Here is a 23,909-nt window from a genome sequence, read left to right on the forward strand (position 1 = left end):
GGGCACTGGGTCACCCGGCTGCTCTGCCGCAGCGGCCGAGACCCGCAGCCCGTCCCTGGCCGCCGCCTCCCTCGCCCGGCTTCTCCAAGGCCGCACCAAAGCCGGGATTCTTTGGAGCACTGGGCACGGAGTCGGGTTCTCCGAGTTCTACAGTGGAGGACACCTGAGAGACTGGACGCTCTTCACGGAATCCATCAGTGCCTCACTCACTTAGGATACGGGTTCTTCCTACCCACCCGCTGGCGCATAAAAAATTTAAGTTATGCTACATGCTAAAATTAAAACACACACGCACGTGCCCTACAGATTATAAAACATTTTCAAGTGACAGCAATTCAAAAAGTATGGCATCAGCCCAGCACACTGTCCAAACCTAGGACCACACCTCCAGTCTACTTCCATTGCAGGATCTGTTCGTCCCTGAGGTAGGGCAGAGACTAACCTGGCCATACAGCAGCGTGGGAGAATGCATCGCAAGGCTGCTTGGAGCAAACGGAGCTTTCACAAGCTTACGCGAGCTTTCTGTAACTTTAGAGTGTCTGCACATGCCACACTGCTCGCCCAAATGAACTGTTCCCATACCAAGCAAGACAACCCACATTTTAGCAGAAAGAAGAAAATCCAGCCGCCCCTGTGGAAATTGTGGGTGCTTCACTTCCCATTGGGCTCACGCCCAGGAGCACTAGAAAAGTTTCTAGAGGAATCCAAATGGTACTGGCACTCTATGATAGTCATAGAGGCCCGCCCCACCCAGTGTTCCACAAAAATCAGCATTATAGAAATCCTCACCTACGTTTTCCACTATGTCCCAATTAAGGGGACAGGCAGCAACAGGGGTGAAGACTGTAACCAACTCTGAGGCATTCTGTAAAAGAAAAGGGTAAGGAGCTACAAAGGAGGTAGGTGGCTAACCTCTGACCTTTAAGTGTGGTGTCTGGCACAAGGTCCCCAAGTGCCTTTGAGCATCGTTTCTTTAAGCTCTCATAACATAATTGACACGGAAACAAAACTATTTTTAAAAGTCTGGAAACATCCCCAGAGGAAGAGTGTGTGTGTGTGTGTGTGTGTGTGTGTGTGTGTGTGTGTGTGTGTGTGTGTGAAATTAGTAAGGGAAATGGTGATGGGACAGTTATTTAATCATGGGAGGGAAACAAGTTCTTGATTTCACAGAAAATACATTTTAGGGGAATTATATGCATGTGCATGGATGTATAGACATGTGTATGTGTCTGTGTGTACATTTTTATGACTATAAAAATATTTAAGTATTATTACATTATGTACGTTATTTTTTAAAGCTTGATCTCAGTGGCAGTAGCCATAAAAGAGATTAAATGAACTTAGCTAAAATAAACATATTTAATGTTAGAACAACACAAAACATGATAAACAAATTAAAAGGCAAATATCAAACTTTTTTAAAGTGTATGCCTATATTCCTATAGCCACGTTCACAGTCATATGATGCACAATATCCAAAAATTGGGAGTAACCAAGTATCCATATACAGATAAATATATAAACAAAACGTGGTATAACTCACAGTGGAATATTATTCAGCCTTAAAAAGAAAGGAAATTCTGACACATGTTATTGCACAAACAAAAAAACTTTGAGTACAAGTAAGTCAGACAAAAGGACAATGTTTTATGCTTCCACTTATATGAGGTAACTAGAGTAGTCTGATGCAAAGAAAAGAAAGTAAGGGGCCCTCCCTGGTGACAAAGGGGTGAGAGTTTCAGCACTATGAAGCTACCACTAGCCACTGCAGTACAAGTTCTATCCCCCACCAGGGAGGTGACCCACATGGTACAGCAGACTTCTCCTGACTCAGCCGCTGCTCCCCTCAGCAGTATATTCCAGTCAGTCTGACCATTCTGTTCCCTACTCTGTCTCTGTTCCTCTCACCTCCCATGTCTCTGGTCTGTACCCCAGTGCTTGTATGCATAAATAAATAAATAAATATTTTTTAAAAAGAAAAGAAAAGGGGATGGTTATTTCCAGAACCTGAGTGTAGTAACCAGGTCTACTTTTTAATGGACATATAGTTTTGCAAGATGAAAAGAATTCTGAATTCTGAAAGGTGATGATGGCTGCACAACAGTGTGAATATCTTTAAATGGCACCAAAATATACGTGAAAAGAGTTAAGCAAATAGTAGACTGTGTTTTACTATAATAAAAAAATAATATCTTGAGTATTTTAATATGAAACAATAAGTAATGATGAAAACTCCAGTAGAGAAATGGGTGAAGGATATGAACAAATAATTCACAAAGTAAACATAAATGGACACTAGACACATTTTTAAAAATTCTATCCTACTAGAAATTAAGTACTTGAAAATGTAAATATGATCCCATGTTTTTACTTTCATTTGAAAGAATTGTTGTTTTTACTTATCCCCCCAGGGTTTGTACAGAGAAGAATAATAGGCACTCCTAATCATGACTCAGTTGGAGTATAATTGAGCCTGGTGATTTAGAGTCTGATAAAATATGCAAGTCTTTTGACTGAATAATTCTCTTTTGTGTGTGTGTGTAGAAGAACCAAAAGATGGACCAGAGGTACAGAGGGTGAGAGGATTCATCAGTGACAGAGCAGGTAGCAGAGCAGAACAGGCAGATCTGTTGAAATACACTGCTGAGGGGAGCAGCGGGTGGGACAGGAGAGGTCTGCTGTGCCATGTGGGTCAGCTCCCTGGCTGGGGATCTAACTCAAGTCATAGTGGTGATAGCACTGAGACTTAATTCCTAGGCCACCAGGGAGGCCTCAGTAACTTCCCTTTTTGGAAGTCATCCTAAGGAGATAATTTTTTAATTATCTCCCACGTGAAAAAAACAGGTCTCTGTAGAAAAACATCCAACACAGCACTTTTTACAACAGAGAAAAATGGAAAACAACACAAAAGACCAGCAGACTAGCTGAAGAAGTATGCCTATATGATGAGATACTGTGCAGTTTCTGACTAAGGAAGATATTTATTGACATTTTTAAAATCAAGATATATTATGAAATTTTAAAATGTGACCAAATAGAACTAGTATATTAATTTATTTGTATAAAATCTGGAAAAAGGATCCTCCCTGGTGGCACAACAGGTTAGGACTGAGCACTGCAAGCTAGCTGCGGCTGCTTCAGGGTGAGTTTAATCCCCCACCCCGTAGGTGATCCACATGGCGTGGCAGACCTTTCTTATCTCACCCACTGCTTCCCTCAGCAGTGCATTTCTTCGATCTGCCTGTTCTGCTCCCCATTCTGCCTCTGGTGAAGCCTCTCACTGTCCCTGCACCTCTGGCCTATACCCTTGTTCTGTATGCATAAATAAATAAATCTTAAAAAAAAAAACTGGAAAAACTATAGGAATTATTAAATAAGCGAATTGTCTCTAGTGTAGACTACAGGGCTTCCCTGGTGGCATAGGGGTTAAAGTCGCAGTGCTATCAGGCTATCATTAGCCACTGCAGCAAGAGTTCTATCCCTTGCCAGGGAGCTGACCCACATGGTGCAGCAGACCTCTACTGACCCGCCCTCTGCTCCCCTCAGCAGTGTATTTCAGTCAGTCTGCCTGTTCTGCTCTCTGCTCTGTGTCTGGTGAATCCTCTCACCGCCCCTGCACCTCTGGCCTGTACCCCAGTTCTGTGGGTATTAATAAACAAACCTTAAAAAAAAAAAAAAGAACTCTAGAGAAAGTGGCACATTTATGGCAAAATGTGGAGCATGATGTTTGATAAGGATAATTAAAAAGTTAGGGGGAAATTTTTTTACATGAATAGGAAAAGAATGAGAAAATTAAGAGAAAGGGGAGCCACAGTTACAACAGATCATCAATGATTTGGAAAGTTAGCAAAACTAAGAAAGTGCCATGTGATCTTATCCAAGATAATGGAAAGTGGTCTGATGAAAGAATCCAGCAGAGGCAGTAGAATCTGTCAGGATCCCTTTATTATTTTTTTAATATTTGTTTATTTATGCATACAGAACTGGGGTACAGGCCAGAGGTGCAGGAGTGGTGAGAGGGTTCACCAGAGGCAGAGCAGGGAGCAGAACAGGCAGATCGAGGAAGTACACTGCTGAGGGGAGAAGTGGGCGGGTCAGGAAAGGTCTGCTGGCCACTTGGTCACCTCCACTTGGTCACCTCCCTGGTGGGGGATCAAACTGAGGCTGAAGCAGCTGCACTGAGCTTCCTGGTCCTGCTCCTTAAACCACTGCGCCACCAGGGAGGGCTCCTGTCAGGATCCCCTTTAATGATGCCTGCCCTGTCAGGTGAGCTGCTGATATCTCTGCCCTACACAAAAGAGAATGAGGGCAGGAATGAGGCAGAGGAGATGTGTCTGAAGCTGAATTATGGCCTAGTGCACGCATATGTGCACACACACATACACGCACCTCACTCCTATTGCCACACTACATTAGGAATGATCAGAGACTCTGGAAGTCAGAGCTGAGATTTTAGGGACTGTTTTGTCCAACGTGGGCATTTCACTATGGAGAAGAGTGCCACCTTGCCCCAATTTGAGCTTTCATTCATAAGGTGAGTTGGTAACAGAATTATCCAAGGTAAACTCTGGCTGGTACTGCAGTCCCAAAGGTCCAGCACACCATCTCTCTTACCACAGAATTCCAAGGGACCCAAATTGGGGCTCTTATGGGGCTCCAAGTTGAACTAAGGAGGCCAGGACAGTAAAGCCAGAAGAAAATAGGCTATCCCTATAACCCTGTCACCTGCCCCACCTGGGATCTTAGATGACTCCGTGGGCAGTATTCCATCAAGTAACTGAATGGGCATAGCCATCAAGTTAGGCCAGCTATCTCAGGCTTCTGGAATTTTCCCCCACCTTTCTCCACCCTATTTGTGCCCTGGGAAGTTGACTTATACAGGCAATATCAATCTCTTAACCTCAGGCTTCTGTCCAGGTTGACTAGAGACACCAGCAGGGGACTAGAAGGCAGAAGTGAAGATGGGGGAGTTTATTGCTCATCTCTTTCCCTGCCAGGATACTGTAGGTCAGCTATTTCCCTTTAAGGAAAAGCATAATTCCTGCAGGCAGCCCTCTCCCCAAGTGTATCCTTTCTGAGGTCCCATAATTGCTTTCATTGCTTGTCCTTCCAGGCCCGGAAATGGCAACAGCTCTATCCCTTGTCCTTGAACTTAGCCCACAGCTTTGTAAATAGTGCCTAGACTCGTTTCAAATGATCCATTTGAAATGTGCTATCTGGAACCCTCTCTGGGGGTACAACAGTTTAAAGCACAGCAGCAGCACTGTAAAGCTAGCCACAGCTGCTTCAGCATGAGTTCGATGGAAGCTGACCCACATGGTACCGCAGACCTCTCCTGTCTTGCCCACTGCTCCCCTCAACAGTGTATTTCAGTGTAGCCGCCTGTTCTGCTCCCCACTCTGGGAGCACTCACCACCCCTGCACCTCTGGCTGTATCCCAGTTCTGTATGCATAAATACATAAATCTTTTTTAGAAATGTGCCATCTGTTCCCTACCAGGACACTGATGGATGCAGAGCTGTCATGAACTGGAAGAAGCCTCAAGTCCTTCTCTGCTACCCAGACCTCACTCTCCTAGCTGGCATTCAAAGCTCTTAAATTCCTCTAGAGCTCATGGCCACTGTAAATGTCCTTCTACCACAGCAGATTCCTCATCTCACTGAGAGCCCTTGACTGTACTGGAGTTTGACCCCAGGGCTTACAAGCTGGGTGGTACTAAATTTAACATCTCTTGAGTCTCTCCTTCTCCACTTGGAAATGGGGATAACCGTTTCCACTAAGATTTCTCTGAAGTTTCAATAAAATTATGTGAGTAAAGCACTCAGTCTGAAATAATGGTTACTTCTGAGGCAAGATGTACACTCTATATGCACCTTAGTTTTCTTTGACTTGGTTACAAGTTTAATTTTGAAAATAAAGAAAAAGTTGTTTAATGAATTCTGTAAATTGTCTGGTGTGTAGAAAGTGCTTAATAAGTGTTCATTATTATCACTATCATCGCCAATATCTCCATCTCCATATTCTGGAACTTCCCACAACCTTCAGTAGCAGGCCATGCAGTTAGCTCTGCTCACTATTCTGTGTATTGAATGGCTGAGTATTAGTCTCCTCCAATGTGGTGTCCCTAAATCCCCTGGTGCCAGGTCCAGGCACTAGCTCTGCTTTTACATGGCACACTCTCAGCTCTGCTGGCCCTGTCACTTTTGGTTGTTCCTTGTGCAATTTTTGTTTGGTGTTATTTCACCTGTAGGTATTTTTTCCCAATCAAAAATATTGCAGCTGTCCTGAGGATAGTCTTGGAGGCCAGGCCATTCATGCCCAGCTGGGAACTGCAGGTTCCACACCCACTGCAGAACTCTACAAGAAGCACTTCTTGTGGCAAGACTGGAACCCCCTATGAACAGGCAGCGTCACCTCTTAGAAGGCATATGATAGGCATATGGTATTGTTTTAATGCTAAAAAGTTAGTGTGTTTGCATGGGTCACTCGGTGATGGGAAACCCACGGGGATTACAATTGAGATGGAAAAAAATGTACAAAATGATGTAAAAATAAACTGTTATATTATATAAAAAAAGTTAGTGTGTTTGGGTCCATATGGAAAAAAATCACCTGGGTTTAGTCATAACAATCCCATATAAATACACTCCATTAAGTCCTTTCACACTCATGACACCCTCATCATGACCCCACTGGCAGAGTATTGTTGCACTTCTTATTTCACTGTGTGGGAATGAAACTCAGAGGTTAAGAACTGCCCCCAAATTAAGCAACTAGTAAGTGACAGAGCTGGGATGAGAGCCCAGACTTGGGGAGTCCTTAATGCCATATATCTTTTAGGGGATGCAAAACATAGTTTTTATTCTTTGTACCAAGATCTCATGAAATTGAAGGGTTGGAAACTCAAAATTGATGAATGATAGTTCATCCAACCTTCTTGAGACACATACAGTACAAAGCCAGATATACTTCCCTAGGAGAAATAGAAGGGACAAGAAGCAGGTCCAGGGTGGCAGTTCTGTTCTTTTCCAGTAATTTCCTTAGGGAAGATGGGGTGAAGAGGGGTCACCCACAGCCAACTAAAAGTTGGAGTTCCTATAGAGAACTAAATTGAGATGTTGAGAACATGAGAAGTTTCTGAATAAAATAAAAGCCCCATGGTCAAGTCACCTAAGAGAGTCATGTCTTCAACTATTTGAAGGTTAGAATGTGTCAGAAGCAGCTCAAGCTTTTCTCCATTAACACTCAGGTCCAATTATGGCTTAAAAGTTGATTGCAGGTGACAAGGAGGAAAGTGATCCTTAAAGAGAAAACAAAGTGCACTTTAAGCCAGTGATCTGCTGGAAATCCTTCCAAATTCTCCAGCGTGAGGGTCTCCCAGTTATGGTGGAGGGCTGCTCTGAATATTTTACTCAGAGGGTCATTGCAGGGAGTATTTCACTGGCAATGAAGTGGGAAAAAAACAGACAAAACTTCTAGCCTGAATACACTCAGGCTCCAGAGGGACTCTGGGCCACCTGCCACTCAACAATGTCAACTGTTTCCTGGCCATTGTGAAAACAATTGGTTAATGAGCACTCAGCATTATATATATATATGCATACATATGTGTATGTACACTCCTCACAACAATCCAAAGATTTTATTAATTTTATAGACCATCATTACCCATTTTACAGATAAAGAAAGGGAGATTGAGGGAGGAGGAGGGTATTGGTAAGAGCCAGAATTAGAAGCCAAGCAGTCAGCTCAGAAGCCTCCCACGTGCAATGAAAATCAATCGACACCAATGTTCTGAACTTTAGAGTTTATGAAGGATCTTCTCTTGACTCTTAAGACAACTGCAGAGAGAGAGCGTCTTAACAACTGGGGCCCAGAAAGGTGATGTGACTCACCCAAGGTCACACAGGTAGTGGGAAGCCTTTGCTATCAGCTAGGCACAGGGTAGGTTTCTTGACCCTCGGTTATCTGGCCCTCCACCCCCCAACTCGTCCCGGGGCCTGTCGGGCAGTGTCTATCAAGGGTTCCTACGCCAGGGGGGTGGACAGAGGGGCGGAGCAGATCGCAGCTTGCGGGTCTGGGCGCTGTCCGCGGTGCTGATCCGACCGCCGCGCCCTTAGCTCGCCTTGTAATCCGAGGGTTCCCCAGGTTTCCCTCCCAGCTCCCAGCCGGAGGCTGCCCCGCGAGTTTGGCTGCCCGACCGGGTCCTTTGGCCTGACTCTTAGGGCTCCCGGTGTTCCCCCTCCCCCGACCGCGCGTCGCAAACCTCCCTTCCCCCCCGCCCAGCCCACGGCCCCTCCCCGCCAGTTCCAGGTCCCTCCCTCCCCCCCTTATCTCTCCCCCTCACGCTCCCCCCTCCTAGGCTCCTTCGCCAGTTCCGGTCACGTTGCTGGGTGTTTACGCCTGGATCCCGCCCCGGACCCCCTTGTCGGCGCCTGGGAGCCCCCCCGGAGTCCCGGCCTGACCGCCAGCAGCCTCGCAGCAGCTGATGGCGCCGCAACCCGGGAAGGCGCTGCGGAACCCCGGGCGCAGCTAGCTCTGGGAAGAAGAGCTCCTCCCCGCACCCAGCCTGGCCCAGACATAGGGCCCCGCTGGCCCATCACTCCCTCGGGTCCCGAAGGTAAGGATGCCGGTGGGTGTAGAGTAAGGTGGGGTCTGGGGGAGGAAGGGGGCGTCGGGGTGGCCCAGGGTGGGGAGCAACGCGGCCGCAGCTCCTGCTCCCCTGGGGAGGGCGGGCGCGGGGCTCGGCACCGCAGCAAGCAGGCGGACAGGACCCATGGGCTGCTAGCAGAAGTTGTCTTCTGCTGCCCAGTGTCGGGTCCTTCCTAGCCCTGGCAGAGAGTCTGGAACGGCCGGAGGTCGAACAATCCCCACCTCCTGCTACCTCCTACCACACACATCTTTCTTTCTGCGGGCCTTTCCCTGTCCTCCTGGTACCTCTTTCTCCATCCTCCAGTATCCACATTCCTACCTCCCTTCTCTAGGAGACATAGTAGAGGCATAATCAGGGCAGAACATCAGGAATGAAGGGGGTGGGGACTCTAATTTCCCGGTACAGCCCACTATGTGTCCTGAGATCTTCAGCTTTGCTGAGACTGGGGGTCCAGGGATTTTCAATGGAAGGGAGGGGTCATAGCCTAGGGATATTAGGAGAGGAGGGTCCCTCAAATGGAGGAGACCACAAGACCCTTAGAAATGGTAGTTACACCACTGGTGAAGTGATCCCACCTTGCAAAGTCCTAGACATTTGTCAAGAACTGACTTCCTATTCCTAACTCAATTACTCAGGAAAACTAAGGACTTGGGGGTAGGCTGGGGGGTTGTAATTAATTTTTTAATGCATGAATTTACTTGCCTTGGTGATTTCCAATATCCCTTCAAGTATTTGCTCTATTTAACTGACATTCTTTGTGTGCCTGTTCCATGCAAGGGGTCCCCAGAGACAAATCCCTACCCTCAGGAAGCCTATATCTTAGAGCAGAAGCCAGCAGACACATATGTGCACATGCTCTGAAAATGTGATACATTGCAGAATGCCTCGGGGACAGAGGTGGAAGAGAGGCATTCCAACATGCTGATCGGGGGGCTTCATGGGAAAGGTTGCATTTGAGCAGGTTTCCTGAAGTCTGGAGGGATGGCTCACCTTCAGGAGGCAGATATAGAGTGGGAGATAGTGACGGGAAGCCCATGGATATGGGGGCAGCTTGTTTCAAGACCAGAAAGAGGTAAAATCCAAGAGGAAGAGATCAGACTGTAGATTCAATATGGACTGTGTTTAAATTGTAAAGTCCCTAAATGCCTAGGGGAGCATCCACTGGGTACTTCTACTTGCCAGACACTGTAGTTGTGTATGTTAGGCAAACAGTTGAACCTCTCTAAACTTGTTCCTCCCCTCTGGAGTGGATATACTAATAGATCCTTCAACAGAGGGTGGTTATGAAGATAAAGTAGTTAATATATTTTAAATGCTAAAAGCAATGCCAGCCACTGTAGTTATTGGTATTGGTATTACTTTTATAATAGTATCGGTATTATTATCTGTACATCTATGTCTGAGAAAAGCTTCTTGAATTCCTGTTCCCCTCCCCCAGGCCATGAAGTCAGGTAATGAAGAGGTACAATGACTAAAAAAAGTAAAGAATATATTATTTTACAAATTCATTCACTTATCAGCATGCCTGCCCTGTTGAGTGTGCCTGCCTTGGCTATAAGAATAATAAAAACAAGTTTAACCTTCTCCTGAAATAAGAAGCCATATTTAAAGAATTTTAATGAAGTGTGGGTATTGAGTGTTCAGAATAGTGTAAGGATATTTGTTGTCTCAATAAATATTTCCAGTGTCAAAAAAAATTAAGAGATAAATTTAAAATAAGACAAAATAAGTGGTGGGGGATGAGGGTGGCAGACAATATAAATGCCATAGAAGCAGAAAGCAAAAGACTTTAGTGCTGGCTCCTCTCCCATGCGCTACCCCTACCTAAGAAAGAGAGAGGGACAGCACAGGAGAGCAGTTAGTGAGCCAATGAAGGCAGTTAGACATCCCAAGGTTAGACATCCCACTGAACTATGTTTTGTTAAAGATTTATGTATTTATGCATACAAGAGCTGGGGTATAGGCCAGAAGTGAGGGGGTGAGAGGATTACCAGAGTGGGGAGCAGAACAGGCAGACTGACAGAAATACACTGCTGAGGGGAGCAGGGACGAGAGAGGAGAGCTCTGCTGCACCATGTGGGTCACCTCCCTAAACCTGTGCTTCAGTGGCTGCTAGTAGCTTGATAGTGCTGAGATTTAACTCCTTGTGCCACCAGGCAGGATCCCCACTGAACTATACAAATGGTTTTCAAACTTTTAGGTAGCAGAAGCTTGTTCTCCAATAAATTTTGTATGCCATGAGAACCCTCTGCAGAATATTTTGGACTCTATGGAGCAACATTTGGAAAACAGAGATTGAGATGATTCTGAAGGCCTCAGTGGGTCCTGAGTGTTACAGTTCTGCACTTTTTGTAGCTCTTCCAACTCTAAGGGCTATAAGAACTCTTATAGAAGAGGGGAGAGAACAACAGTTTCCTACTTGCCAAGTCAATTGTAAGGCAAATAGCTGAGAAGAAAGTAGGTACCCAGAAACTCCAAAGAGGCAAGCAGGAGGCAAAGTCATTTTCAAGGATGGGAAACCCAAGTCTTAGAGAACCAGAAGTGTGCCAGGGTCTATGGTTGTCAATCTGAGCGCAGAAGATTTCACCCACCAACTTCCTCAAAGGGGGGGATATTTATAACTTTTAGACAGATCAGAGACATGTCAAAAGTACTTGGAATTGACTCTCTAAGTTGTGAACCCTGTGATTTTATAAATGATCCTTTTTCATCAAACTAGAAAATCAAACAATGAACCAAGAGCAAGAGAAGGCAGGCAACAAAAACAGTGCAGGCCCTGAGGTGGTCAGGACAGTAGCCAGAGGCCAGGGACCCAAGCCATTGCACTTTGAGGTTGGGCATCAAAGCAGGAGTGAATGGAGAAATTGGAACTGAGAGCTCTAAGCCTTCAGTTGCTGCCTTTGGCCTGGACCAAGGCTTCAGGCACCAGCTGCTGAAACCAGCAGCTCCAGGCCTACATCTCTATGCAAAAGCCTGACATTTTCCTGCCTTGGGCCTTCTCAAGTAGGTGTGCCTCCCCGTCACACAAAGAAATCTGTGTTATCCCTGGTTCCCCCTTCCCCACTCCATTTCTCATCCTCCCCCAAACAAACTAAACAATAACGTCTAAGAAAGAATATTTGCCAAGATCGCTTGTGACCCAAATTTCTACTCTAAGAAGAGCAGCCTGCCTAGTTGGAAGCAAACACTCAAGGCCTTTTGGGAAGAGACAGAAACAGCTGGTTGGCTCAGTCTCTCACTGTGGCCAGGGTCCAGTCTCCAGGGCTGTGTGTGGAAAGGGCTTTCACTTGTCAAAAGCATTTGCATTTCAGTGAGTAGGAATAGACATTTTCTCTCTTCCTCCCAAGCAGAGATCCACACACCTTCATCCCCCAGATGCACACACAGCAGACACATTGCCTACAGAGTAACGAGAACCACACACACACACACACACACACACACACACACACACGTATGCATGCACACAGTCTCAGGTCCATGCACAGACACCCAGGCACTTACATCCTAACACAGATCCGCAGGCACACAGACACAGCTCACCCACTTCTGAGTTAGGCTCCCATCTCTTTGACTAGCCACTTGGCCTCTCTCTGTCTCCTTGTTTTAACCCTCTTGAGCATGTTAAATCTCACATGTCTATAGGCCTTACTCTGTACATCTCTTCCAGTTCTTCCTCTGCCCAGCTCCAAAATTCACTCATTTGTGCATTCTACAAATATTTACTCATTTACTGAGATACTCTACGTATATCTCCTTTTAGCTAGATACTGTGCAAGGAACAAGGGAACAAGAAGAAATGAATGGAGTCTTTCACCTTGTGTTGCCAACAGTGTGGCAGGGAAAATAGACAATGAACAAAAAGGTAATAAAGTCACGTGATGAAAAAATCTTGGAAGAAAAAATGCAGATTGGGGAGTGCAGAATGACAGTGGGTTTTTTATTTTATTTGGGCTTTTTTATTTTAAATCAGGTAACCAAAGAAATGCCCTGAGGAGGTAACATTTGAACAGAGACCTGAAAGCAAAAAGGTAATGACTGTGAGGGTATCTCAAGCATTCCTGCAGAAGGAACAGCACATCCAAAGCCCCTGAGGCAGGAATGTCCTTAGCAGGGTACAGCAGGCCTGGGAACAGACTGACTGAGGCAGAGCCAGAAATACAACTTAGGAGGTGAGGGCAGACAGAGCTGGGCCAGTTGTGTAGAATCCGGTAAGAACACTGGACTTGGTTTTTGTGTGAGGGGAAGTGATTTGAGGGTTTGGGGTGAGGGGCAAGGAGACATGATCAGATTCGCTAAAGAAACTCTAGCTGTTGCAAAGAAAACAAGCAGCAGGCGTGGAAGCCAGAAGCCAGTCAGGAGGCTGCTGCAACGATAGCAGAGGGAAGGTGGTACTTGGATGAGTGTGTCAGAAGTGGAGAGAATAAGATTGGATTTAGGATATATTTCTGAAGGTAAGACCAACTGGATTTGCAGATGGCTTGGCTGTGGAATATGAAGAGGGAGAGGAATCAACGACGCCTTCTAAATTTTGGGCCTTAGTAACTGAGTGAATAGGCAGATGTCACTGCCGCTTACTGAGATGGCACACAGTGGGCAGGAGAGGTTTGTAGGCCGGGTCCACAGAGTTCAGTACTGAACTTACACGTTTTTTTAAAGATTTATTCATTTATGCACACAGAACTGGGGTACAGGCCAAAGGTGCAGGGGCGGTGAGAGGATTCACTAGAGACAGAGTGGGGAGCAGAACAGGCAGATCCACTAAAATATACTGCTGAGGGGAGCAGCAGAAAAGGCAGGAGAGGTCTGCTGCACCACGTGGGTCATCTCCCTGGCCAGGAATTGAACTCATGCTGAAGCGGTTGGAGGCTAGCTTCATAGTGCTGCACTTTAACCCATTGTGCCACCAGAGCGGATCCTGAAACTTGTAAGTTTGAGGGATAGATTAAGGAGGTGTTAGGTTGTCAGTCTTAGGGGCCAGAGATAGTGTCTACAAACTTTGCCCACCTGTGTCTAGGCAGACGCCTTCTCCTTTCCTTTTCTCTAAGTAAGTCTTCCATAATGAATTAAAAAATTAAACAGTATCTACAGCCATAAAACTGAACAATTTCACCTAGAAAGTGATTAGATAGACACAAAGATTAAAATGAAGGAGATCTGGGCCCTCCCTGGTGGTGCAGTAGGTTAAAGCACAGCACTACAAGCTAGCTGCAGCTGCTTCAGTGTGAGTTTGATCCCTGGTCCATGAGTTCACCCACATGGCGTGGCAGACCTCTCCTGGCCTGCCTGCTGCTCCCTCAGCAGTGTATTTCATCAATCTGCCTGTTCTGCTCTCCACTCTGTCTCTGGTGAATCCTCTCACATACACCCCATAGACTTTACCCCAGTTCTGTATGCATAAATAAATAAACCTTTAAAAAGAAAAAAGCAGAAAGTCCATCATAGTATTTAGCATGAGCCTTGTAAGGAGGCACTCACATAACTATCCTTTTTATCCTACCCTGGGCCTACAGATATTATTCCTTGTTTGGAATAAACTGTCCTAGCTTCTACCCCTCAATCAAGTCTGCACATTTTCCATTGCTGCAAATTCAGGGAATTAAAATATATATCACCGAGTCACAGTTTCCATGGATAGGGAGTCTGGCTGGAACCTCTGCTTAGGGGCTCATAAGACTGAAATCAACTCTGGCTGCTTCTTCACCTGAAGGTTCAACTAGGGAAAGATCTGCCACCTGGAGTCCTTAGAAGAATTTACTTCTTTGCAGTTATGGAACTAAAGTCCTCATTGTCTAACTGTCAGCCAGGGAGCATGCTTAGCTACTAGAGGTGTCTCTCAGGTCCTTGCTGTGGCTTTCTTCCTGCTCTCTCACAACATGACTGTCCCTTGAAGGCCAGCAGCCAGTTTTATGTCATGCTTCATCTCTCTTCCTTCAGTAAGGCTCCTTTGAACTGGCCCACCCACATCTCCCTTGTGATGAATTGAAAGTCAACTGATTTGAGAGCTTAATTGCATCGCAAAATCCCTTTACCTCTGTCATATAATCTTCTTTTGTAAGATTTATTTTATGTATTCATGCATACAACAACTGGGGTGTAGGCCAGAGGTGTGGGGATGAGAGGACTCACTAGAGACTAGTGGGGAGCAAAACAGGCAGATATACTGAAATACACTGCTGAGGGGAGCAGTGGGCTGGACAGGAGAGGTCTGCTGTGCCATGTGGGTCAGCTCCCAGGCCCAGACTGAACATGCCACAGTGACTGGCAATAGCTTTACAGTACTGAGACTTAACCCCTGCACCACCAGGGAGGCCCCCTGTCATATAATCTAATCATAGGTATGAACTCCATCATATCCACACTCCCACCTACACTCAGGGGAAGGAGGGTGTGTGTACCAAGGATTGGGAATCTTGAGGACCAACTTAGAATCAACCTGCCAGCAGGCAGTAAAATCACTTACTTAAGGAGAATTACCCTGACCCCGAATATAATAGTGCCTACTTTCATATTATCCTGTAAGTTTCTTTTGTGGCATTTCTCACAGATAATAAATACTTATGTGATTTTTTTTTAGATTTCTTTTATTTACTTATGCATACAAGAACTGGGGTGTAGGCCGGAGGTTGGAGGGGGAGATAAGAGGAGTCACCAGAGACAGAGTGGGGGCATAACAGGCAGATCTACTAAAATATACTGCTGAGGGGATCAGCGGGCCAGACAGGAGAGGTCTGCTGTGCCATGTGGGTCAGCTCCCAGCCCAGGGATTGAGCTCATGCTGCAATGGCTGCAGATAGCTTCATAGTACTGAGACTTAACTCCTTGTGCCACCAGGGAGGCCCCATGTTATTTTTTGTTTGCTGCAGTATTTACTTGTTCTGTTTTTCCTCCTACCCCCTGAGCTCCATGAAAACAGGCATTTATTCAGCACAGTACTCCCTCACCCAGTACAATGGTCATAAGTTGAATGAATGATGAAAAAAATCAGCAAGCCAAGGCAGGAGTTAACTTACTTACATATCAAACATTTGAAGAGAAGGGAAGTAGCATTGACTAAGCCAGACCTGAGAGAAGTACTCTATAATCCTCACACTTAATCCTCAAAACTGTCCTAGAGTTGTTACTACTCTTAGTCCCATTTTACAGTTTGTTTGTGAAATCAGGTTGGTAATACCTGCTATAGAGTTGCTTATATGTATCAAGTTCCTTGAACATGGCTGATAGTCAGTAAAGTTGCCAGTGATTCCTGTGTGCCAGAGAGCTGCCCTCTGCTGAAATGAAAGGATTAGGGGAGTAAAAGGGATAAGAAGGAGCACACTCAGAAAGAGGGGCCTATGAATGTGAGACTCTCAAGTGGATCCACTCGATGTGACCCACACATGTAAATCTGGATTTGCAGAGGTTTACATGAACCGGTCTGGAAGAAGCCACTAACTAAACAGACAGTCCATCAGCTGACTTCTCTCTCTACTGCCCAGCAAAATCCCAGGGCAGATGGAGACAGATCCTTCAGAAGTTTCAAAAGCTCAAGAAGCCCTCAGCCTACATGGGAAGACACACAGATCAACAGGAGTCCCTGTCAGAGAAAAATGGAGCTTTTAGTCCTGGGCTCCAGGAGCCTGGCCATCCGCTGCCACCTGCCTCCTGTTTTTGTCTTTGCCCATATTTTTTTTTAAAGATTTATTTATTTTTGCATATAGAACTGGGGTGCAGGCCAGAGGTGCAGGGGTGATGAGAGGATTCACCAGAGACAGAGTGGGGAGCAGAACAGGCAGACTGATGAAGTACACTGCTGAGGGGAGCAGCGGGCGGGTCAGGAGAGGTCTGCCACGCCATGTGGGTCAGCTCCCTGGCTGGGGATCAACTTGTGCTGAAGCAGCTGTGGCAAGGCTAGCTTCGTAGTGCTGTACTTTAACCCACTGCACCACCAGGGAGGCCCCACAAATAAATAAATCCTTAAAAAAGAAACAAGGAAGGGACTCAGCCTCCTGCCTTCAGTCCAACGAGTCAGTATTAGTAAAATAATCATCAGATCCTCATCCTCTGTGACCTGCAACTGCCCAGAACCCTGGGTGGAGGCTAAATCATCGGAAGGGAGTTTAACTGTGAAAGGTTGTGCTCAAAGCCATTATTCTGGCCTGACCGATGGTCAGGGTAATGGTCACCCTTGAGCTACGGCGCCTGCAGGATGGCAGAAGCATCACCCTCATTTTACCATGAGAAAACTGGGATTCCAGAGAGGTAGAGGGCTTGCCCAAAGACACACAGCTGGCTAAGGAGCATGCCAGAACACAAGTCTGTCTTGACTGACGTGGCTGCTCTAATTCTTCTGCCCTCTGAGTAGCAGAAGAGACTAAAGTGATGGGGCAGAAAAGTAAAGGCATTCCCCTCTGGGCTTCTACTTCTTCACCTCTTTAGTGGTGAACACTCCTCTGCCAACACATCTGCTTATGCATGAAACTTCAGTGAGTAAATGGAGTGAAAATGACCATAGTGGCAGAACTGTCTACTTGGGGGCAATGGAACCCCAGATTGGAGGAGACTATGAGAGATCTGAAGATGGGCAGGGCAGACGGGCCCAGAAAATGTGGGTTCACCTTGTCATCCTCCCCAGGTGGGTCCCAGGACTGGGTTGCCATGGATACTGTGTCCCTGGAGCATCAGATCCAAAGCGTGCAACGCCATATCAGCTTCCTGAAAAAGGAGCAGATGGCCCTGCTGCGAGACCTGCACCTGGAAATCCTGAGGCTGCAGAAACGCTGCTCAGGTGAGACCAAGAGGGATGGCTGCAGGGCAGGGCGTGGGAGCTGGGGCTGACTGGCATCATAAGCATTGGTTCTGATGGGACACCCACTGTGAGCCTCTCTGAGCCTCACAACAATCCTGCCAGGTGGGTGTTCATCATCTCTTTCTCTAGTTGAGGAAACTTCGTCTCAGAGAGGTGAGATAATAGTTTCAGGGCAATAGCCGCTGGTTAGGCCCAGAGAGAAATCAGAGAACCATTCCAGAGGACTCCTGTACTTTTCTACTAAGTCTTCATTAAGCACTTCTCAGTCCTCAAGAAACCCTCAGCCTAGTTGGGGAGACACAGACCAACAGTACTAATAAGATCCATATAGGGGTCCTCCCTGGTGACACAATGGGTTACAGTGCAGCACTAAGAAGCTCTCGCAGCCACTACAGCACCCAGCCAGAGGGTGACCCACATGGTGTGGCAGACCTCTCCTGACCTGCCCGCTGCTCCCCTCAGCAGTGTATTTCAGTCAATCCACCTGTTCTCCTCCCCACTGTATATCTGGTGAATCCTCTCACCCCCTGCACCTCTGGCCTGTACCCCCATTCTGTATGCATAAATAAATAAATCTTTTTTTAAAAATCCATACAGAAGAAAGAGGACCACGAGTTCACAGACAGGATGGTGTCTAGGGTGAGAAGCAGGTGATGGAAGAGGAGACTAGGCACGCAGGCTCTGCAAAGGAGGGAGCATTTCTACTCCTTTAAGCCTGAGAAAGATTTAGACATGCTGAGATATTATGGGGGGGAGGGGGGAGTTTGAAGAAAGCATTCCAAATGAAGGAGCAGCATGATGAAGCCCAGAAGGTAGGAAACCAAGAGCTCATGAAAAATCCTATTTGACTGGGTAAAGCTGCACTTAAAGGAGATTAATGAGAAATACAGCTGGAGCCAGATGGTGGAAGACCTTGGCAAATATCAGGACAGCTAAGTTTGGCCTGTCCACCTGAGTAGTCAAGAGCCACTGAAGGTTTCTGAATAGTATCACACTGCACTGAAAAATGCAATCTGACAGCTGTATGGAAGATGAATTGGTGGGAGATGGGGCCACGTTGAGCTGACGAAATGGTCCAGGGGAGAGATGGAAGGAGAGAAGCAGTGAAAGGTAGATTGAAGGACAGGGTTTGGCAGCCCATTGATTTTTGAGCAGGACAGGGGCAGACTAAGGACTAAGGAAGAAGCAAAACCCCAGGCCTGACCTCCACTCTTGGACATCAGTCTTCAGCTATCTGGCCCTCTCACAGCCCTGGCTCTGCCCCAAATGCTCACCCAGGCCAAGTCTCCAAGTACAGGCTTTAGACCCAGTGAGTCAGAATGTTTCAGCTGAAATGACCCAAACTCTTCATTGAAACAGGTGAACTGAGGCAGAAAGAGACAGAGACCCACAACATGCTGGTGGCAGGCTAGGGCTAGAACACAGACAGACTGCACACTCTCTCCCCAGGCTGCTCAGGCTTCTTCCTCCCTTACAGCTCTTGTTCATGAGAGGGCTGGAGGATTCAGTGACCAGTCTCGCTTCTCATGGTGGTATGAAAAGCTAGCAGCCCTGACCATCAGCCCCCACAGCCTCCTCTATCTCCATATCCAGATTTGACTGCCACATTTCAAGGCCAGACTCCCTGCAATCTCCCCGCAAGTCTAGATGGCAAAGAGACCAGCCAGGGAGCAGGACTGGCCCATGCGCACCCATCCTTAGCTTATGCCTTCTTTTTTTTATACCATTTTAAATTCAATTATACCACTAAAGGAAAGTTAAGATGAGCGAACCCTAACACTATATAGCTCTTGTTCTGATTTCTTTTGCTTTGCTCTAACTCTGAAAACCCGGATTCTTCCACTTAGGACTCAAGCCAGGATCCCAAGAAAATGTAATAGTCGGGAACAGAGGGCCTTTGGCCCTCACCACCCTGTTTAGACCGGCCTGCAGCCTCTTGGTTATTGATTAAGGAGATAAAAATAACTGTGGGCTAGCCTGGAGCACCACTCTTGGGGCTGAAATCACTGAATAAGGCCCTCCCTCCAAGAGGTGAGGAGTGAGGAACAGAAAAGGAGAAGGTTTTTAAAAGAGATTTAAAGAAATCACAGAGACCAGAGAGAAGGTGGGAATAGTAATCAAGGGGGCAGAGACGTGGAGAGGGCCTGCCACGAAAAGATGCGACTCAGAACAAAGGGGTTTTCTGGAGAGCAGCCCCCAAGCATTCAGCACTGACTCACCCCTAGATTGAACCTTCTATTTATTTTGTCATTTAATCCTGGCAACCGCCCCTTGTGAGGAGGATGCTATTTCATCCCCATTCTACAGATGCAAAAACTGTGTGCTGTCACTGGCCGGGGATCACACAGTATATCTGACCTCCCAGCATGCTCATCTGAACTGTTGAGAACTGGCCAGAGATAAGCAGGGAGAGATGATGGGAGGGGAGTGGCCCACAGCAGAGATTCTGTCCTCCCTCTCCTAACTGGGTGGTTAAGGGCTGAGGAGCAACCAGCCCAAAGAGACTTAGTGTCAGGGCCAAAACCCCTTGAGATATGTCCCTGAACCTAGTCCAAAGTCTCTTGGGCTATATCACAGGGCCTTGGAGAAGAGGCTAAGTTGGCCCAGTAAGCCCCAGGGAGGGTGGTGGAGGCATCAGAATCCTCCCAGGGGCCCCAGGACCTGAGGAGGTTCAGGCTCCGGTCACAGCAAAGGCCCAGGCACCCTGACTCTCTGTCTCCTAGCAACAGTTAGCCTTCCTGGGAAGGTACCTCCAGCAATGCCTGTGGCTTTTAGAAGAGCCATTGAAGGCAATGAGGAGGGACAGAGGGCCACAAGCTTTGTCTCTGTAGGTGCTGCTGGGTCAAGTCCCAAAGATATATCTCTCCCCTCCCCCAGATTCACACTTTCTCCCTTTGGGCACTAGACTGTATCCCCACAGGTACACGCAGGTGTTCCTGAGGAGATAGATGCCCTTCATCACAGGCAGTTGGAGCTCCTAGGAACCCTCCTGACTCTTTCTTAGCTCTTGAGGGGGTGGAAGGGAGCTGAAAAATTGAGCCAAGGGGTAGGGCAGTCTCGAGTCTAAACAATGAGGACTGGAAGACAGGCAGGCCAGAAAGCAGAGCGGAGACTGGGCTGCTAACCCCCTCAGCAAAGGGCTCCCAGGTGGCCTTGCCCCACCCCCTCAGGTCAAGACAAGCACCAAGCAGGCTGTGTGTCACCAGGTGGCGCTGTCCTCCTTAAAGCCCCTCACCTGCCCTGTGGCAGAACCAGGGCTGGGAAAAGAGGGAGCAGGGCTGAGGTTCAGTAAACAACAGGCACAGCAGTACTGGTTGTGAGACATGTGTCCTGTTAGTAAAGAGCACTACCTTGAGTGCCCGTCCAGTGTCCCCCAAGCTGCTCAGCACCCTCCAGCCTTCCCAGACTCATTAACTCAATACCAAATGGTCTGTGCTTAGTGCAACGTAGGTTTCCAGGATGACTTTGATTGACAGGCATGTATTTATTTATATATCAATTCTGTGAAGGGTCAAGTACTTCTTCTCAGTCCCCTAACAGTGAGCTGACCCCAAACCCAGGTCACAAAGCTTACACAGAAAGGTCTCTGGGCTTAGAATCAGATAGGTAAGTCTTGGGCAACTCAGTTCATCTTATATCCCCTTATTATTGGGTTGCCGTAAAATAGCGGGGAATTTAGAGTCATTAGGATCCTTATTGCCAGTTTTACTGAGTTGTGGTTCCCAATATCTCATTCATTCTTTTCATGCGCTTGCTCGCTCGCTCTCTCTCTCTCTCTTTCTCTCTCTCTCTCACACACACACACAAATACACGCACAAATTGCCTGTTCTTTTCTCTTCCCCCAGAACTGACCCATGACCTGGAGATGAGAGAAGCCCAATCTCACCAGCAAGGTAAGAAAAGGACGATTAGTGGGGAGTTGCTACAGGGGCCCACTTTACAGGACCTATGTCTTTTCTTCACCACTTAGTGGGGCTCCTCTTAGTAAGACCCACATATTCTCTTAACTCCAGTCTAGACTTGGGGACAGCCACTCCTCAGCTTGGTAAGCAGAGTGCAGGTCATCAGCCTCCCTTGCCTAGTCAGCTAGGTAACTCTGTGTAGTGAACAACCTGCACCACCATCCATGGTCCTGTATCCATGTCTTTATCCAAAATGGGACGGTAAAAGCAGGAACCAGATTATATGGTCAACTTCATTTCTGAGACCTACCTCTCCAGGCTTTTCCATTCTTGCACAATTGATTTTGATTTCCACGGTCAGTGCACACATCCCCCAAGACACTAAGTGTAAAGATGCACCACAATGGGTCCCTGACTTCAAGGAAGTTAATTTAGATGAGAAAAGAGGCACACATTAGCAGATCCTTCATTTTACAAAAGCATAACTTCTTGCCATTGTAGCAATTCCACTAAAAATAGTTGTTTACAAATTATTAATTCACCCACAAAATTGGGCCCGCCCTGGTGGCGCATTGGGTTAAAGCACAGCATTACGAAGTTAGCCACAGCTCCTTCAGCATGAGTTTGATCCCCAGCCAGGGAGCTGACCCACATGGTGTGGCAGACCTCTCCTGTCTCACCCACTGCTCCCCTTAGCAATGTACTTGGTCAATCTGCCTGTACACTGTCTCCTGTGAATCCTCTCACTGCCCCTGTGCCTCTGGCCTGTAACCCAGTTCTGTATGCATAAATAATGTTTTTTTTAATTACCCACAAAATGTGGGTGGGGTGGGGAGATGGTTTTCAGTGGTTATAGAGTTTCAGTTTTGCAAGATGCAAGAGCTAGAGATCTGTTGCACAACACGAGCATACCTAACACTACTGAACTATACACTTAAAAGTGGCAAATTTGTGTTGTCCTTGTTTTAACCACAATTAACCGCCCCCCCCTTCTTTTTAAGGAAGGTTGTATTGTTGAGATATCAGTCACCCAATTACATGATCTCTGAGAACGAGGACTAGGTGTTACTCATTGTCTCCAAATGTAAGGCCCATTACCTGACATGAAAAGTGATTCAGTAAATAATTAATTAAAAATGAATCACAAAAATACTTTTTCTTGTCCAGGAGGGTTTTGAGAATGGACGCTCTGATGTATTGATGTGCTACTTACAGATAAGAGCTAGGCATGAGGAAGGTCTGTTGTTTAAGGTAAAATGTTGGAAGCCCTACAGATTGCTTTGCATTTTCATGCATAAAATCTAAACACTGGTGAACTTGAACCTATTCTGCCTCCTTCTTCAAGTGGCAGCCACTGTTGACCAGGTGCTCAGAGGAGCAGGGCAAAGGTCGCAGGCCCAGGGAAAGACAGTAACAATAACAGCTTTCACTTTACCTGTGTGATCCTGCCTTGGAAAAGGTTTTGGGGATTCTCTGAGTGCAAGGCACTGCTCCAGTGTCCACATTTTTACCTTTTCTTTCAGTAGTAGGCTTGAGAAGTTTATCACTGTCTTCCTCTCACATGATCATTGTCATATTCCTTCCAGTGCCATCTTTTGCCACCCTGTTGTCATCTTTCAGTGACATAGGTCCTACACTCACATATGCCAAGTCCAGGATATAGTCTCTGCTGAAATGGAGCTTAAGATCCAGAAGGCAGGGGTTCTCAACTCTAGGACGTTAGAATTGTCTAGAAGACTTAAGAATTACCAGTACCAGTTCCCAGGTCCAATGCCAGAGATTCTGATTCAATTCTTTTTTGGTAAGGCCTGGGAAACTATTTCCCAAAGCTTTCTGGGTGGTTCCAACGTGTATCCAGGGTTGAATCTCACTGCAAAGGCAAAGAGTAAACAAGTAGATTAAAAATGACAAAATGTAATAAATGCACTTTTTGAAGGAGACATCCAGCTTTGGCACAGAGGGACTGTGCGTTCCCTCCCACACACACTCCCGGTTTTCTCGGGTCCTGCTCTTGTGTGTCTCTGCACAAGATGTTCCCTCTCTCAAAAGAAGCTCCCTTCTCTCCCCCTGGTCCCTTCACTTCTCTTTGGAGCTCCTAGCTCCAGTCCTGAGATCTTCCCTCACAGGTCAGTCTGCAGCCCTGGCATCAGCACATGTCAACTTGTGGTTGCTAAGCTTCCTGAGGAATGTTTTCTTAACCACCAAATCCCCAGTGCCTAACACAATGTACAGAGTTAAGGGTTCAGCAAATATTTGTGGAGTGAACAAATAAATGGCCACGGCGGGTTTTGCATGTAAGTAGAAACCTAAAGAACTAGAAGCGAGGCCAAGGAGAGGTTAGGGTAGGCGAGGGGCCTTGAGGAAGAAGAGGGCCTCTGAGGCCTGGCTAGGCCAGTGCAGGAGAGCGCCGGACGCCTACACGATGGAGAGGTGCCGGCCTTGTTGCGCGGGGGTGTGTGCTGTGCAGGGGCGCCGACAGCTCTCCCCTCTCTTCCCCCTTTCCAGAGGCGGCGTCCCTCGAGCTGGAGAGCAAGTGTCGCGCGCTGGAGTCGCAGCTGGCGGCGC

At 46.9% G+C, this 23,909-nt stretch overlaps 1 protein-coding gene across 1 annotated transcript in view; it reads left to right on the forward strand.

Moving 5' to 3' along the window:
• Positions 1-7,914: 7,914 nt before the first annotated feature.
• The window catches only part of LOC105853750, a 16,582-nt gene continuing 587 nt past the window's right edge, over positions 7,915-23,909 (forward strand). Inside the window, exons 1-5 of the mRNA XM_012726096.1 lie at positions 7,915-7,944; positions 8,363-8,620; positions 17,268-17,420; positions 21,288-21,335; positions 23,850-23,905. Of these exons, the coding sequence (XP_012581550.1) occupies positions 17,291-17,420; positions 21,288-21,335; positions 23,850-23,905 (234 nt within the window). The 5' untranslated portion in view covers positions 7,915-7,944; positions 8,363-8,620; positions 17,268-17,290. The remainder of the gene's footprint in view (positions 7,945-8,362; positions 8,621-17,267; positions 17,421-21,287; positions 21,336-23,849; positions 23,906-23,909) is intronic.

Source organism: Condylura cristata, unplaced genomic scaffold (genome assembly GCF_000260355.1).
Source record: "Condylura cristata isolate star-nosed mole 26May11 unplaced genomic scaffold, ConCri1.0 scaffold00017, whole genome shotgun sequence".
Taxonomy (NCBI): domain Eukaryota; kingdom Metazoa; phylum Chordata; class Mammalia; order Eulipotyphla; family Talpidae; genus Condylura; species Condylura cristata.